Source organism: Anarrhichthys ocellatus, unplaced genomic scaffold, assembly GCF_004355925.1.
Source record: "Anarrhichthys ocellatus isolate YVR2014 unplaced genomic scaffold, GSC_Weel_1.0 scaffold1, whole genome shotgun sequence".
Classification (NCBI taxonomy): domain Eukaryota; kingdom Metazoa; phylum Chordata; class Actinopteri; order Perciformes; family Anarhichadidae; genus Anarrhichthys; species Anarrhichthys ocellatus.
Genome location: NW_022280031.1, coordinates 13,461,401 through 13,475,531, shown reverse-complemented (window position 1 = coordinate 13,475,531; position 14,131 = coordinate 13,461,401). Strand labels below are relative to the sequence as shown.

The window sequence follows — 14,131 nt, the reverse complement described above, 5'->3', positions numbered from 1 at the left end:
CCTTTTTTTGCCTTCTAGGCAGTAGCCTGGCAGCCATGAACCCATGGTTTATCTACATCGAATTATTTTCAAATCCCATTCTCCATAATTTTTACATGTATTGTCACAGTGCCTCAACGCTGTGAACGTGGAATTACTTTAACACTTAGTGAAAAAAACGCTTAATGATCAGTCCAAAGGTAAAGAGGTAAAATCCTTTAATCCCTCCTTCAACACAGACACCTTTGAACTCAAACAATAAACTCGGGCCCACCCTAATTGTTGAGGGGTTTGAGTGATCAGCAGTACAGGCACATGAAGAGACATGCCAATAGCCCCAATGACTTACTACAACAATGTGTAAAGCACTCTGTGACTCCTTTAATAGAGAGTTAATGGGGGTGGGGGTGGACAATGAATGACAAAGCAAGAATCCTATACTAAATACAGATGTGTGCTTTACCGAGTTACTGAGACAGCGGTGGCTGGATCAGAACATACAATTGGAAGTTAATGTGTCATACAGCCACAGAGTAAAGTGACCTTTTACTAACCCATACAAGAACTAAAATCACACAACCAAATTTCCACTTGCACCATATAACAGCCACTTGAGATGTTTTATTTTCTCCCAGCAGAAGTCACTTTATGACTCATCCCTATACACTCTTTTAATGACAAGATTCCTCCCTTTCCACTACAAACATCTGTAAACATTACTAGTAACCATTTAAGACGGTGCAATTCTGTTTTGCTTAAGGACTGTTAATGCATGCCTACTGGTCCTCTAATTGACAGTATATCCACGTCATCATCCCAGATCCCACGCATTACAACTGGCAAAATTTGAATATAAAAAGAGAACAGGCTTGGTTACAGTGTTGGACAGTACAAACGTACATAGTATCATTATATAATTAAGTAAAATGTTGAGGTATTTTATAGTACCTATTTGATGCTACTTCTAGTTCACTATATTTCAGTTGGCAATATTGTACATTTCACTCCACTACTCACCTGAAAATTGTCACAAATCATATTTATTGTACAGTATGTACAGTCATTTTGATATATTTCTCGTATTAATCTTTCTTTCAAATTTAGAGTCAAATTCCTGTGTACAATGCACACTTGGGCGAAAAATGTGATTCTGATTGTGGTTGGCATTCCACTAGTATTGTACACATAGACATATTTTACTACTATGAGGGTGCATATTTGTGGCAGGCAGATGAGGTTCACACTTGAACTACTGGGGCTCGGGCTTATCGGTTAGGAACGATGGTAACCTGGCCTTCACTTCTTTTCCACCTGATCTGAGATAAACTAGCTTTTGACGAGATACAAACCGAAAAATCGTCAGTTTATACCACACAGATCTGAGTTACTTTAGTTATACTTTCCATCAACGTGACTTGCTTTCATGCACTGTCTCCAAGCGTTTTGCTCGTGATATTGCATGTTTTCTTTTTACCAGGTCCGTTACGTCATCAAACTGCGACATACCGAGGAACAAGCGCCACATTGTTTGATGCGCAAAATTATTTGGGCATTTCCAGCGTTACGGCACATTTATCTATAGTACACATTTGGGGTGAGTATATCCGTGTGGTCGTGAGACTTATTTGCAGATAATAATGTGTTACACTGGAAAGTTTGTCTTAATCCACTAACGTTACATTAATGTTAGCTACCCTGCTACCGCAACTGATTTAGATAACGGTAGCTAGCGTTGAAATATCACGTTGTTTTCTTACTGAAATAGAGAATGTTAAAGTTACATACGCTCAAACGTATTGTATACACCATACACGGTCAAACTGCCCATATGTTCTCACGTTAACAAGCTAGCTGGTGTTAGCATTTGGAGCTAGCAATGGTAACTGATGTAGCTAACGTGAGTTAGCATCAACATTAGCATCGTCTTGCCAAGTGGCAACTGTTTTGGTTTGTTTCCTGATATCTAACCTTAATCTTTTTTCTATTAATTTGATAACTGAGTGTTATGATAAAGGTCGGTAGCTAAAGTAGTGTACAGTATGTGCTTGCTTACACGCCCTTTTTAAGATTCAACGCTACATGCAGTGTGCGTGAGCTAATGCTACTTGTTACCTGATGATATTGATGACAGTCTGCTATTGTGTAAATTACACCGTGCCTCTGTCTTCTCTCTCAGGCGTACAGTACGAATAACCTTAATGTACTATGAGTTTATTTGGGACAACCTCCGGGTTTGGAACAGCAGGGGCAGGAGTCTTTGGAACCGCAACAACAGACAGCCATAACCCCATGAAGGTAAACCAGCAGACTACAGGACATCAGCATTTTATATACTCTTATGATGGTTCTCTGAAAACTGTTTTTATTTGTTTATGTTCCTACAGGATGTTGAAGTGACTTCACCTCCAGATGACAGCATCAGCTGTCTGGCGTTCAGCCCCCCCACCATGCCGGGGAACTTCCTCATCGGAGGATCCTGGGCCAACGATGTGAGTTATTTATTCAATGATAATAATGGTGTCGGTTTAATTGATATTATTCACCAGGCTTGTCTTCCATGAAGGACTACTTCTGCACCAGATAATGAGTATCATATGGTTAAACACAGTCTACGTATGTGGTATCATCTGACCGTAGGTCCGGTGCTGGGAGGTTCAGGACAATGGGCAGACTGTCCCCAAAGCCCAACAGATGCACACAGGTCCAGTGCTGGATGTATGCTGGAGTGACGTAAGTCTCATCATATGAAGTAGCTAAAGCCCCGGAATAGATGCTGTCTGCTGGGCCGTGGAATCATTTATGATGCGCGTTTCTTTTTTTTTACCAGGATGGGAGTAAAGTCTTCACTGCTTCCTGTGACAAAACAGCCAAGATGTGGGATCTTAACAGCAATCAAGCTATGCAGATTGCACAGGTTGGATGAGAGTAAACAAATTGACTATGTAGTCATAATAATGAAGCAGAATCATCTTACACTTCTTCACCGTTTCTCATCCCAGCATGACGGTCCGATCAAAGCAATCCACTGGATAAAAGCCCCAAACTACAGCTGTATCATGACCGGCAGTTGGGACAAAACACTGAAGGTACAACAGCACACAGAACATTTCAACACATCTTGGTTCTTTGCATTTAGGATCCCAAGAATATCTGAAAAATACGATTGGCCATTCTGCTTCCAGTTTTATGGTAATCTTAATTTCAGTCACCTCTGGACCATCAGCATTTTATCAATCTGCGATGGCAACTATTGAGACTTTATTGTTGATGCATTTGTGTAGACACTTAAATGTAACCATGCTAATCACTTATCAGAGCTAATCAGATAGTTGGCATATCTAAATTTAGTTTTTCTCTTCAGTTCTGGGACACCCGCTCTCCCAATCCCATGATGTCTCTGCAGATGCCAGAGAGATGCTACTGTGCAGATGTTGTAAGTGGTTTATGAGGATAATGACAAACATTGTAATACTTGGTGAGTAGATAATTAAATATGTGACTTTGTGTGTTGTTTTTTTCACCTCCCTGGTTATATGTAGGTGTACCCCATGGCTGTGGTTGCCACAGCGGATAGAGGCCTGATAGTGTACCAGCTGGAGAACCAGCCCTCTGAGTTTCGCAGAATAGATTCTCCTCTCAAACATCAGGTGAATTATTCTCCTCCATGGAATATTTTCTCAATGTCTTTTCTTAATTGTGTATACATCGAGCCACTTTATCTGGTTGTTTTATGTACAGCCGGATTATCTTTATTTTACTTGATGCTAGATATAATGTCAAACTTAAGATGGGTATACATGAAAAGGAGCTATCTTTTGATCCAATGCACATTTCTGCCCTGGTCCCGCAGCACCGCTGTGTCGCCATATTCAAGGACAAGCAGAACAAGCCCACTGGCTTTGCACTGGGAAGCATTGAGGGCAGAGTGGCCATCCACTATATCAACCCTCCAAACCCGTGAGTGTCTAAAACAACCAATACGTTAAGACACTGCTATCACTGTCAAAGGCCTGAAGCAAAACATGACATGAATGTGTTCCCTGATCCCATTCAGAGCCAAAGACAACTTCACCTTTAAGTGTCACAGGTCGAATGGAACCAACACAACCACTCCACAGGACATCTATGCTGTAAGTTGTTCACAGTTTCCAAAACAGTGTTTACATTGTGAAAGGATTGTATCTTTTGTGCTCTTAAATGAGATTGTATTAACACATTCTGTTGGAACATAGACGCATTCTACCAGGTGGTGGACTTTATTGTCAACAGTTTTGATGCAGATTCTTATAATAGACCTTTTTGCACAACAGACATTCTGAACTAAGGACAATAGTGATAGTGCCTTGTAACGGACGAATATAATTAATGAGACTTGTGTCACATCTGCAGTGAAACAGGTTTAATAGTGTTTCATTGAGCACAGTGTTCAATATCTGAGATCAATATTAATCTAATTCACATTTTTAAATACACCCAATAATATATAGTTGCTGCATCCTTTGAATAATGGCATGATTGCATTTGTCATATCCACTGATTTTTAATGCAATGTGGTTGACACCCACTTTGCTGGACAGCCCGTGTGTATCTTTTCACAGACTCATTGCAAAATAGTCACACTAACCAAACAAGTTTAAATGTTTCACCTCATGATTTACACCCCCCCCCCCCCCAAAATCAGGTGAATGCCATCTCCTTCCATCCTGTCCACGGCACGCTGGCTACTGTGGGCTCAGACGGGCGCTTCAGCTTTTGGGACAAAGACGCCCGCACCAAGTTGAAGACCTCGGAGCAGCTCGACCAGCCTATTACAGCTTGCTGCTTCAACAGCAACGGCAACATCTTTGCATACGCATCCAGTTACGACTGGTCAAAGGTAGGTGTTAAATATTTACAATTGTGGTGAGCAGGTGTTTGTAGTTCAACTACAATAGTAGAAAACTGTGGCATGCACCTCATGCTGGCCTTCTCTCTTTGTAATATTGTGCTCTCATCTGAATTCGTCAGGGACACGAGTACTACAACCCCCAGAAAAAGAACTACATCTTCTTGAGGAACGCTGCCGAGGAGCTGAAGCCTCGGAACAAGAAATGGTGAGAGAAGCGCAGTCACTGTCTGTAAACCTGGAGACCGCGGTCGCGGTATTTAATGATTATTTATGTAATTATGGAGATAACAGTGAAATGATTCAAGAAACATTGAACACAGGCTAGCAATGATTAACAATAAGTCAACTGCACTGGTTGATTTTTGTCTGCTGAAGTGTGACACTGTTTATTCTGTGCAAAAAGGGGACACAGTGAACAAATTGTTCTTGGAAAAAATCAAGAAGAATGTTCTTTGTGACTGACGGCTCCCTCCTGTCTTTTTAGATTCGTCGTGCCAAGTCGCATCTCTTGTGAAGAAATGCGGAAGCCCTGCTGCTTAAGTGTGTGTGTGTGCTCGAGACTGACTCCTTCGTTTTGGCAAACACCTGGACCAATGCCGTGGTGCTGCGTTCTGTACATGGACCAATCAGAGGGGCCTACCCAACCTGGCGTTGATGACAGCTACGTGACAATTGGTCGTAGGGGTCATCATAGAAAGGGAGGACTTTTTTTGGCATTCATTTTGACGCTTCATATTTTTTATGTGTCCAGCTCCTCTTCTTTTTTCTGTTGTTTTTTTTTTACAGCTGGCCAAAGACTTTTCATTATCTTGTGATTTGCTGTTAACTCTGTGGTTTAGCTCCGTGACTAAAACTGGGATGTAAAATAAATAACCACGTGCATACTATTAGATTTGAACGTGTTTATTCCACGGAGTAGGTTAAATATTAACCTACTGTGTTTGGTGTTTTACGGGTGTGTTAGTGATTCACAGAACTGTGTTGTGCATGCCAACCCTTTAACCACTCTCTGGTGTTTCAGCTGTAAATCTCTCTATGATGTAGGTCTCTCATACATGTTGGTGTCTTTACATTGGAATTATCACAACATCAAAAATGATAAACTTTGGACCATCTGTATCACAATGACTCCTCCTGTCTGCTTGTTTTAACCCAAATTGACCAGCAGGTGGAGCACTTTGTCCTTCAGTGTCTTAACTGCAACAGTTACCTGTGGGGAAAGTCAAAGAGCTGAGGTTAGAGAGCAAAGCAGGACAAATGAGATCAAAGCAGTTCAGTGGGGTTCTTCATCCAGGTTAAGTCCTTTTGGCGGGGATACATGGCTGGAAATGGGGGTAATTTACCAAGAGGATATGAATGAGGTAGCATGGGCTGCTACAAAGGCCATGTGTGAAAAGTGAACTAGTTCATAGAGGAGATGGTGTGAATCAAATGCCTTTTTATTGAGGTCATTAGTGTGTCACCTAACTGTTAACTTGACCCTTGCTACTTAGCAGTGGAACTCCAAGGCACCAGGGGCGGGAAGATATGCCGCTGCCACGGTTCACCGGCTCCTCTCAGCTTTTCGAGGGGTGACACTAGTACCACACCTCTACACCACTGTGTCCTGTGCTGTACCAAGTTTATTTTACCTGATTGAGTTTTTTTTGGACAGTCAGGCAATTAGAAAGCTTTTACTGTTGGATTGACCTGTTGCCATGGACCCTTTGAATCGGCCCTTTTGTCCAAAGAGGTCGTCAGTGTTTCTACGCAGCATGTAGAGATGTGTTGAAAGCATCAATGGCACTGGAAAAATAAGAGCTTTGAGTTCCAGTGCACATGTTTCCAGTGCTTTTCATTCTTTCTTTGCAAAATGTGCCCGTCATTTGCTTTTATTATAGGGTAATAAGAGGTGGCCTGTTGTGACGGGTCCAATGAAGTAGTCATATTGTACATTAACCAGTTCAATGAAAGGACACACTGCTATGTCTACCTGTCGGGGCTAAAAAAATGTCCTCTCCAAAAGGGATTAAGGAAAAATCAAATGAATTAATATTCCGTGGCATGTTGTACTGTACCAATATTCCCGACTCTAATTTAAAGAAGATATAAAAAAAGAATATTGTACAAGTAAACCGTGATTTCCCATGATAGGACACTTTTTAAAGGGAAGCTTACAGGCCCAGCATAAACAGGTGTTTTAGTTGAAGTGGCGTGGTATCCACTGTTCTTTTGTTTATAACTGCATCGCATAATTCATGTATTTTTGCGTCCTGTTCAGGGTGTATGCGCCATGTCACAATTATAACGTGAAGTCGCAGCAAAAGCATAATAATCATACTGTAATGGCTGCTTTTTTTTAAGTTTGAAAAAGGTAAAATAGGTCAGAAGCCGAGGCAATTACTTCCTCATTACAGTAGTACAGTGTACCATGTGGCAGAGCCGCGCTTTCTGCCGTACAGTTCGGGCTTTTCTTTGTGTCGTAAAGGACAAAAGCAGGTGCAGCTCAGCGCCGGGGAAGGCGGACCAATGGGAGGAGCCGCTGCCCAAGTGGGGCTCTCACCGGTCACGCTGATTGGTCTAGAGGTTCGGTGGGCGTGGTCTCGGTCATGGCATATAAAAGCTCCCGGCACTTTTTCCTCACAGCGGCAAAGAAAAGAAGTTTGTACGCGTCCTCGGCAGCTCGTACTCGTCATCATCAGGTTGCTACAACTCGGAGCGGAGGTCACAGCACGAGAGGGAAGCTGCAGCGTAATACCAGTGAAATACTCAGTTGTGTTGGACTGATGCTGGGACGTTGTTAGGCGCTTAGTACATTTTTTTTTTTTTTTTTTCCCAGCCGTGCCTCTGGTGTTCTCTCTCCCACGACTGACCAATGCTTCTGCATCAGTTCATGAACGGCGCCCTGGAAGTCATGCATCCCTCAGCGATCCAGAAAGACACTACTTTTACCAAAATCTTCGTCGGTGGGCTGCCGTACCACACCACCGACGCCTCACTGAGAAAATACTTCGAGGCCTTCGGGGACATTGACGAGGCTGTGGTGATAACGGACAGGCAGACCGGTAAATCCAGAGGATACGGCTTTGTGAGTACAAACAACAACAACAGCAGCCATGGCACCCGACATCCACCATTAGACACGTAGCTCTCAGTCACAACTTCTAACACTATCGCACCACATTTATAACTTGCTTTTTTGTCAATAAAACATGCGTGTTTTTAGGGTGTCTGCACAACACTTGCATTTGTGCGCGTTGGTGTCTTTCCACCATAGGGGAATTATGTATGAATACGCATCCTTGTGAGGTGCATCTACTGCATGTAGTCATTTAGATGCATGTCAAAGGGAATCCTTCACTGAAGCTTATACTCGCATAATTATTAAACAGCATCTGTTTTGTTTTTTTCGACTGGCTTGCTGTTATTTTAGCTTAATGGGCATGAGGGATCATACAAGTTGATGGGTAACTAAGAAGATTATATTTCAACATATGTCAGATGTCCCCCCCCCCCCCCCCCCTAAATGGACCGCCCCCCCTCCTCCTCCTCCTCCTTACTCACCCTTGAGCAGCCCCAGCTTATGGCTGTGTGAGTGTGTGTGTGAGACAGTTTGCACTCCCTGCTCGCTTTATATGGTTATTTTGGAGCAGTGGGGAGGTTGACCTTGTGCACCCTAACCCTCCATTGTCAAGTAACGGAGCAGTCGGCCGTAGCACATGATTTGCATCACATCTTGGCTGCTTGGAAAGAAATTCCGACAACGACAAATTGGCTCTCTAGTATTCTATAAATGTATGTTAAGCTTCCCTTTGATCTTATCTTTTTTTTTTTTTGAGTCTGTTTGGAGAACGAGCCCTTAATACCTTTTAGTTAACAAAATATAAATTACGCTGTACTTTAACCCGAGCCTGCCTTCTGATCTCTGTTCATGTTGTGTACGGTGGGAAAAGTGCTGTTTATCGCCACATTAATCACAACTTGAGCCCCTGGCAGTTGCTTTAAGTCAGATTAATAAGAAATATCCAAGGACTCTTGTGATGTCTCATTTAAACCTACAATAATAGGTTACTTGTCCTGTTCCAGACACATAGAGATTGTTATTCTCTCTTGGACACAAAGAACAGCAGCAGCACAAGAAATGCAAATATTTACCAGAGCCTTGAAAAGACACATCAGTGCTAAAGTACTGTCGGGCCAAAGAAGGAATGGAAAACTGCCATGTGTGCATGTTTATCTTCCAAAGTCAGAATCGTAAGACAATTGCTCTCTGTGTTTACACATCAGCTCCCTAACTCAGAGGAAAGCTGTCCCGTGAGTCTAGCTGGTGTCCAACGGCTGTGTGTTGAGGCCGGTGTTTCAGGTTAAACAGGCTCGGGGAGATGAGGGTGCTGCCAGGGACACGGCGTGCATACCCGTGGTTGATCAGCACTTTCTGTGTGGCGTGAGGCAACCCGCTCATTCTGTTTTCTGAGCGTTCCAGTCGGAGAGGAAGCTGGCAGCAGGAGTGGAGGGAGGCGCTCCAAACGCTGAGCGCACCTTTTTTCACACACTTTAGAGGTGGATTTGTAGAACCCCCCCCCCCCCCCTCCCACAGCAAGGCTCTTCACAGTGTAAACACAGCCTTGTTCCTTCCTGTGTGTTCACAACACAGGCCCTGGAGTAGGCTTTGTTCCGGATCCTTCCACAATGAAGAGGCATACTGCTTTTAAAAACGTCCTCTTGGACAATGCACGGCGTGGCCTACATTCGCCGCACACCGAGGTGACTGAACTCTCCCGAGTTGGCAGAATGTGGCAATCAAAACAGAAGGGCTCGTCTAATGCCAGGAGGGAGAGAGGAGGGGTGGACTAATACCAATCTCCTTAATAAATGTGTCCCTAATTGGATAAGCTCCTTGTTGCTCTTCCCAGAACCATATTTCAGCAGGTCTGCCGGGCCTGAGTGGCAGTCAAGTGGCTGGCTACTGCTGCTGTGGGCAGTTTTCAAAGCTTATCATTGTGTTCTTTGTTTGTTGTTTCTCTACAGTGGAGAGCCTGTAGGGGTGGTTGTGATAAGACCAACAGACAAAGTCGATTTCTTATGCATCTCGAGTGCTTTTGGCTTTTATTTTACCTGAATAGTTGACTTATCACCAGCCGTGCTAGAGACTCCGTGCTACCGTTTGTTACATGAGATGATGAATACATTTATTTTATTTTTTAAAACCTTGTTGACGACTCTTGACTCCGTCACCAGGTGACAATGACGGACCGAGGAGCAGCTGAGAGAGCCTGCAAGGACCCCAACCCCATAATCGACGGCAGGAAGGCCAATGTGAACCTGGCCTACCTGGGGGCCAAACCCCGCAGCATGCAGACAGGTGAGATGCTACATGTTGTATTAATGTTCAGGCAACGCAACCATGAAGTCGTGGAAATAATGGTCCTGATCAACCAATGGTGATTGCAGCGTAAGACCTAGACCATAAGGTATGAATATCCAAAACTATATTCAAATAAAACTGGTTTTAAAAACTAGAGCTGCAAGCAGGTGTACCTGGGTTCATGCAGTCTTAGTCCAGTAACACAACCCATACGGTCCATATGCAGCATATTTTAAATTGTCAATACCAAATATTTTTCAGTTTCCCCAGTGCATACATGCTTTACTGGTGCTTATTACGCATTCGTAACTGTTGTTCCATTTGTGGTAGGTTGGAAACAGGCACTGCCTCTGTCTCTCCGTGCCCTCTGTGTATTGTTCTCTGGTCCTCCTCTGTAAATGCAAATGTGTGTGTGTGTGTGCCTGACAGCCGTCCTCCTATCTTCCAGGCATATCCATCGGAGTGCAGCCCATTCACCCAGCACTCATCCAGAGGCAGTATGGGTAAGTGAGCGGGAGTGGGCGCTTGTATTGCACTCTGTGGGACGCCACCAGGCTACTGTTTCTTTGACAAACGGGGCCCCTGGAAAGTACATGTCAGTTTCTGTGTCCACATGCAACTCCAGAAGTAGTCTATTAGCATATTTGAGTTTTGTAGGGCCGGGTGATGTTTCACGTATCTGTGGTAATAGAAGAGCATTCCAGAGGTGAATGTGTGACTCACTTGTGGACCTCTGGCCTCTTGGCTCGTGTAGCTGCCTGAGTGGGCTCCGTCGCTGAGGCGTCTTCCTAGAAGTGGCTGTGTTGTAGAAACAGCTTGGGTAGCGTCTCAGAGCCACGGTCTAATGAGCATTTCACTGATGTAATGAGTCTCCTCATCCCCCGCAGCCCTCGGATATCATCTCTCGCCACTGTTCATATTATACACACCAAAAAACCCTCAGATCTGTCTGGAAGATTAACATACCCAGAGGAGTCAAGTTAACTTTACAAAAGTGGTTTTGTGTTCAGATTTTGATTCGTGGTGCTTTATAGAAATACAAACAAACGGCAACATTCCTACGTTGAGATCTAAGTAGCCCTGAGAAGAAGCGGTTGATTATTTGATCATTTATCACGTATAAATGAAAACATCTGTTGGTTCTAGCTTCCTTCAATTTGCTCATTATAAATTGAAGATGATGTTTGACCAGGGGCCTTTTCCACTGTTTTAAGACATTCTACGGACTAAATTATTAATCCAGTAATAGAAACAAAATTATCAACAGACGATCTATAATGAAGGTAATAATTACTTGCAGCCTAAAATATGTTTTCAGGAAAGAGCTGAACAGAAAATGAACGGTCAACAACAGATCGGTTGGCTATTTGAGCATAAATGACAAAAATTCTGTGACTCTAGCTCGGTCAAAAAAAAAGTGGATGTCAACTTGCTCTTTTTAAAATGTTAAGTGCACTTTAATTGAGTCTGACATTTCATGAATTGCATGACAAATATTGACTCCAGAGTGCTTAAGAGCTACACGGAAGTCCCAGGACAATCCACGAAACAAAAGAAGAAACATTTGGTGTTTTTTTTTTTTTTTTTTAGGTTTTTTGGTTTTTTTTTAAGGTTTATGAACCCCAAAAAAGACAAGAAGTTAATATTTGCCATATCCGCCTCTGTAATACCTTACTGTGTCTGAATGATTAATCCCGAAGTCCACTAGTGACATGTCCCATCATGTTCCAAGACCAGAGGGGGACACTGGAAAGTCCCTCCAACGTCTGTGCTCCAGCTACCATAGTGAGCACGGATGGCACAGAAACCCCGAGGGTTTGAAATGTGGAGCACAGTGCTGCTTTGAGGCATTTGCCAGACAGGTGCTGGCTCGTGTTACAGCCTTCTACACGCCCTTAATCTCCCATGACCACCACCCCTAGAGAGGCGCACGGAGCACCTGTCCGCCTGCCTCTGAGTTTCCTATGTGCGGCGGGTGACAGACGCAGGCCTCCCTAAGATGCAAGAGGGCACAAGTGGCTTTTCTTTCTGCCTCTTTTCTACCCCCCCCAAAAAGAAAAAAACCCTCGACAACATATGGTGTGAGGACATGGTCTGAAGCAGGATTTTCAACAGTGCCGGAGTGTTGTTGTGTGTGTGTGTGTGTGTGTTGTGTGTGTTGTGTGTGTGTGTGTGTGGCTGTTGTCAGCAGATGCCGTGGACTGTGCGGGCCAGAGGGGGTCACCGAGGTCGGGAACATAGTTTTGATGGGGAGGGGAGGAATTGTCAGTGTGCTCGCAAATTCATCTCCTCTCATGCATCACCTCCTCCACGCCGTCCCATTTATCTACGCTTTCCCACGTCGCATCATGTTTCCCTTTTATTTTTATTACTTTAAACACTGTTTTTTTTACTTTGATTTATCCAATTGAAGTGCTGCGACTAGCAGTGTGTCGGATACAGACGCTGAAAACTGACACCTCTGAGACTGTGAGGGAGGAGGGGGTTTAAAGAGGGGATGGGGGGTGGTATCTGGGGGTAATGCTTAATGAGGCAGTGTGCTCCCTAGGAAACTAACCTCTCCAGGTGCCAAACAAAACACCATTATTTCCTCCTGTTGCATGCACAATCCTCTGAAACAAAAGAGGCAAGGAAGGAACATCAAGTCGCCTTACGAGTCTTGTGAGGTGTTGTTTAATTCCCCCCCCACACACACCCAGTCCAGTCCAGTCTTGTCTGTTTTCACACTTTGTGTTGCAGTGAGTCATGCGCTGAAGGTCGTTTTGTCTTATCGTGTAGAAATATTTAGCTGCTCGGTGTGATATCGCCCAGGCTTTTCACATCAGCTCATTATGGTGCCTCCTTGATGATGATGAGGATGATCACTTCGGCCTGTATCTGTAACGTTTTGAGCGTCTCTCTTTCTCTAGTGTTTCCATCCGCCTGAGTGACACTATCTCAAACACACACAGACTGGCAGTCAGCACAAAGCCAGCTGACCTCTGGTCTTCTGGCCGTCATCCACATTCCCCCTGCAACTTCCCCACAATCCACTTGGTATCTCGGTGGCCCCCGGGAGCTCGCTGCTGTCCCCAACTGGCCCTGGTCCCCGTCCCTCTCTTCTCTTTTTGATAGCAGCTAAAAAACAAATTACATCTCCATCTCTCTGGGCACACCACAGATATACTACAGGAGGGCTTTGTCTCTCCTTAACTCTCTTCAGGCGTACATTATTTCCATTATTTACTATTCCACTTAACCTAAACACGGTCACTTGGTTTTTAAGCCTTGATCAAGGCAAAAACAGCCTGTGGAGACGCACCGCGGAGAAGGCGGGCTCATTTTACTACATGATGCGAGTGAAAGCACGCATGCCCCACAGCATTATGTGACCATCTCTGTGTGCGAGAGTGAATGCCTCTTTGTGCGTAGCTCAATAGCACTGTGAGGGCAGAGTGTAGTTTGCGCTCGTGGGTCGGGGTTAACTTCATTTGCTTATTTGTTCCATGCTGCTGTTATCTGGTTTTATGTCATTTCTTTCCCCTTCACTCACCAGGCGTCTCAGTGAGCCTCTGCGACTTGTTTCTACTGTTAGAAATGTCTCCATGGTGGAAAAACTCCACATTTCTTTTAGCTAACGCTATCATCAGCCTCTCTGTCTTTGTGTGTTTGCAATGTCATATCATAGGTGAGATTCTCCATTTTTTTAATGAATATACATCTTTTGTATTGACTCTATGATGCAATAGATCTTAATGTTATTTCTGACAATAATCACTGCCATCCTCCTATCCAACCTTCTGCCATGGCTGCTCTCTGCTGCCAGCTGACCAGTGCACCAGCAGATGATCAGAAGATGCCCACAGTGCAGGACTAGTCCCGAGGAGGGGTTTTGAGGACATGTCTGCCCCCCCCCCCCCCCCCCCCCCCCCCCCCCCCCC

The 14,131-nt window shown here is 44.1% G+C and overlaps 2 protein-coding genes across 3 annotated transcripts in view; both read left to right on the top strand.

Moving 5' to 3' along the window:
• Positions 1-1,466: 1,466 nt before the first annotated feature.
• On the top strand, positions 1,467-5,992 carry rae1 (ribonucleic acid export 1). 2 transcript variants are annotated; one of them, XM_031868535.1, is made up of 13 exons: positions 1,467-1,573; positions 2,156-2,274; positions 2,364-2,468; positions 2,617-2,709; positions 2,807-2,893; positions 2,979-3,065; positions 3,341-3,412; positions 3,519-3,626; positions 3,830-3,936; positions 4,034-4,109; positions 4,661-4,855; positions 4,987-5,072; positions 5,352-5,992. In XM_031868535.1, coding segments are annotated over exons 2-13 (1,107 nt in total). In that variant the 5' UTR covers positions 1,467-1,573; positions 2,156-2,184; the 3' UTR covers positions 5,353-5,992. The 2 variants fall into 2 exon arrangements, with proteins under 2 accessions (XP_031724395.1, XP_031723569.1); XM_031867709.1 differs by lacking the exon at positions 5,352-5,992 and having other exon boundaries at positions 4,987-5,076.
• Positions 5,993-7,502: 1,510 nt separating this feature from the next.
• The window catches only part of LOC116386212 (RNA-binding protein 38-like), a 9,271-nt gene continuing 2,642 nt past the window's right edge, over positions 7,503-14,131 (top strand). Inside the window, exons 1-3 of the mRNA XM_031852254.1 lie at positions 7,503-7,934; positions 10,085-10,208; positions 10,660-10,714. Coding sequence (XP_031708114.1) covers positions 7,722-7,934; positions 10,085-10,208; positions 10,660-10,714 — 392 coding nt within the window. The 5' untranslated portion in view covers positions 7,503-7,721. The remainder of the gene's footprint in view (positions 7,935-10,084; positions 10,209-10,659; positions 10,715-14,131) is intronic.

Bases quoted from the DNA above. Each gene is read 5' to 3' on its own strand.
- rae1 (XM_031867709.1), top strand. From the start codon at position 2,185: ATGAGTTTATTTGGGACAACCTCCGGGTTTGGAACAGCAGGGGCAGGA. The intron at 2,894-2,978 runs GTTGGATGAGAG...TTCTCATCCCAG, and splicing joins AAGCTATGCAGATTGCACAG to CATGACGGTCCGATCAAAGC. The intron at 3,066-3,340 runs GTACAACAGCAC...TTTTCTCTTCAG, and splicing joins GTTGGGACAAAACACTGAAG to TTCTGGGACACCCGCTCTCC.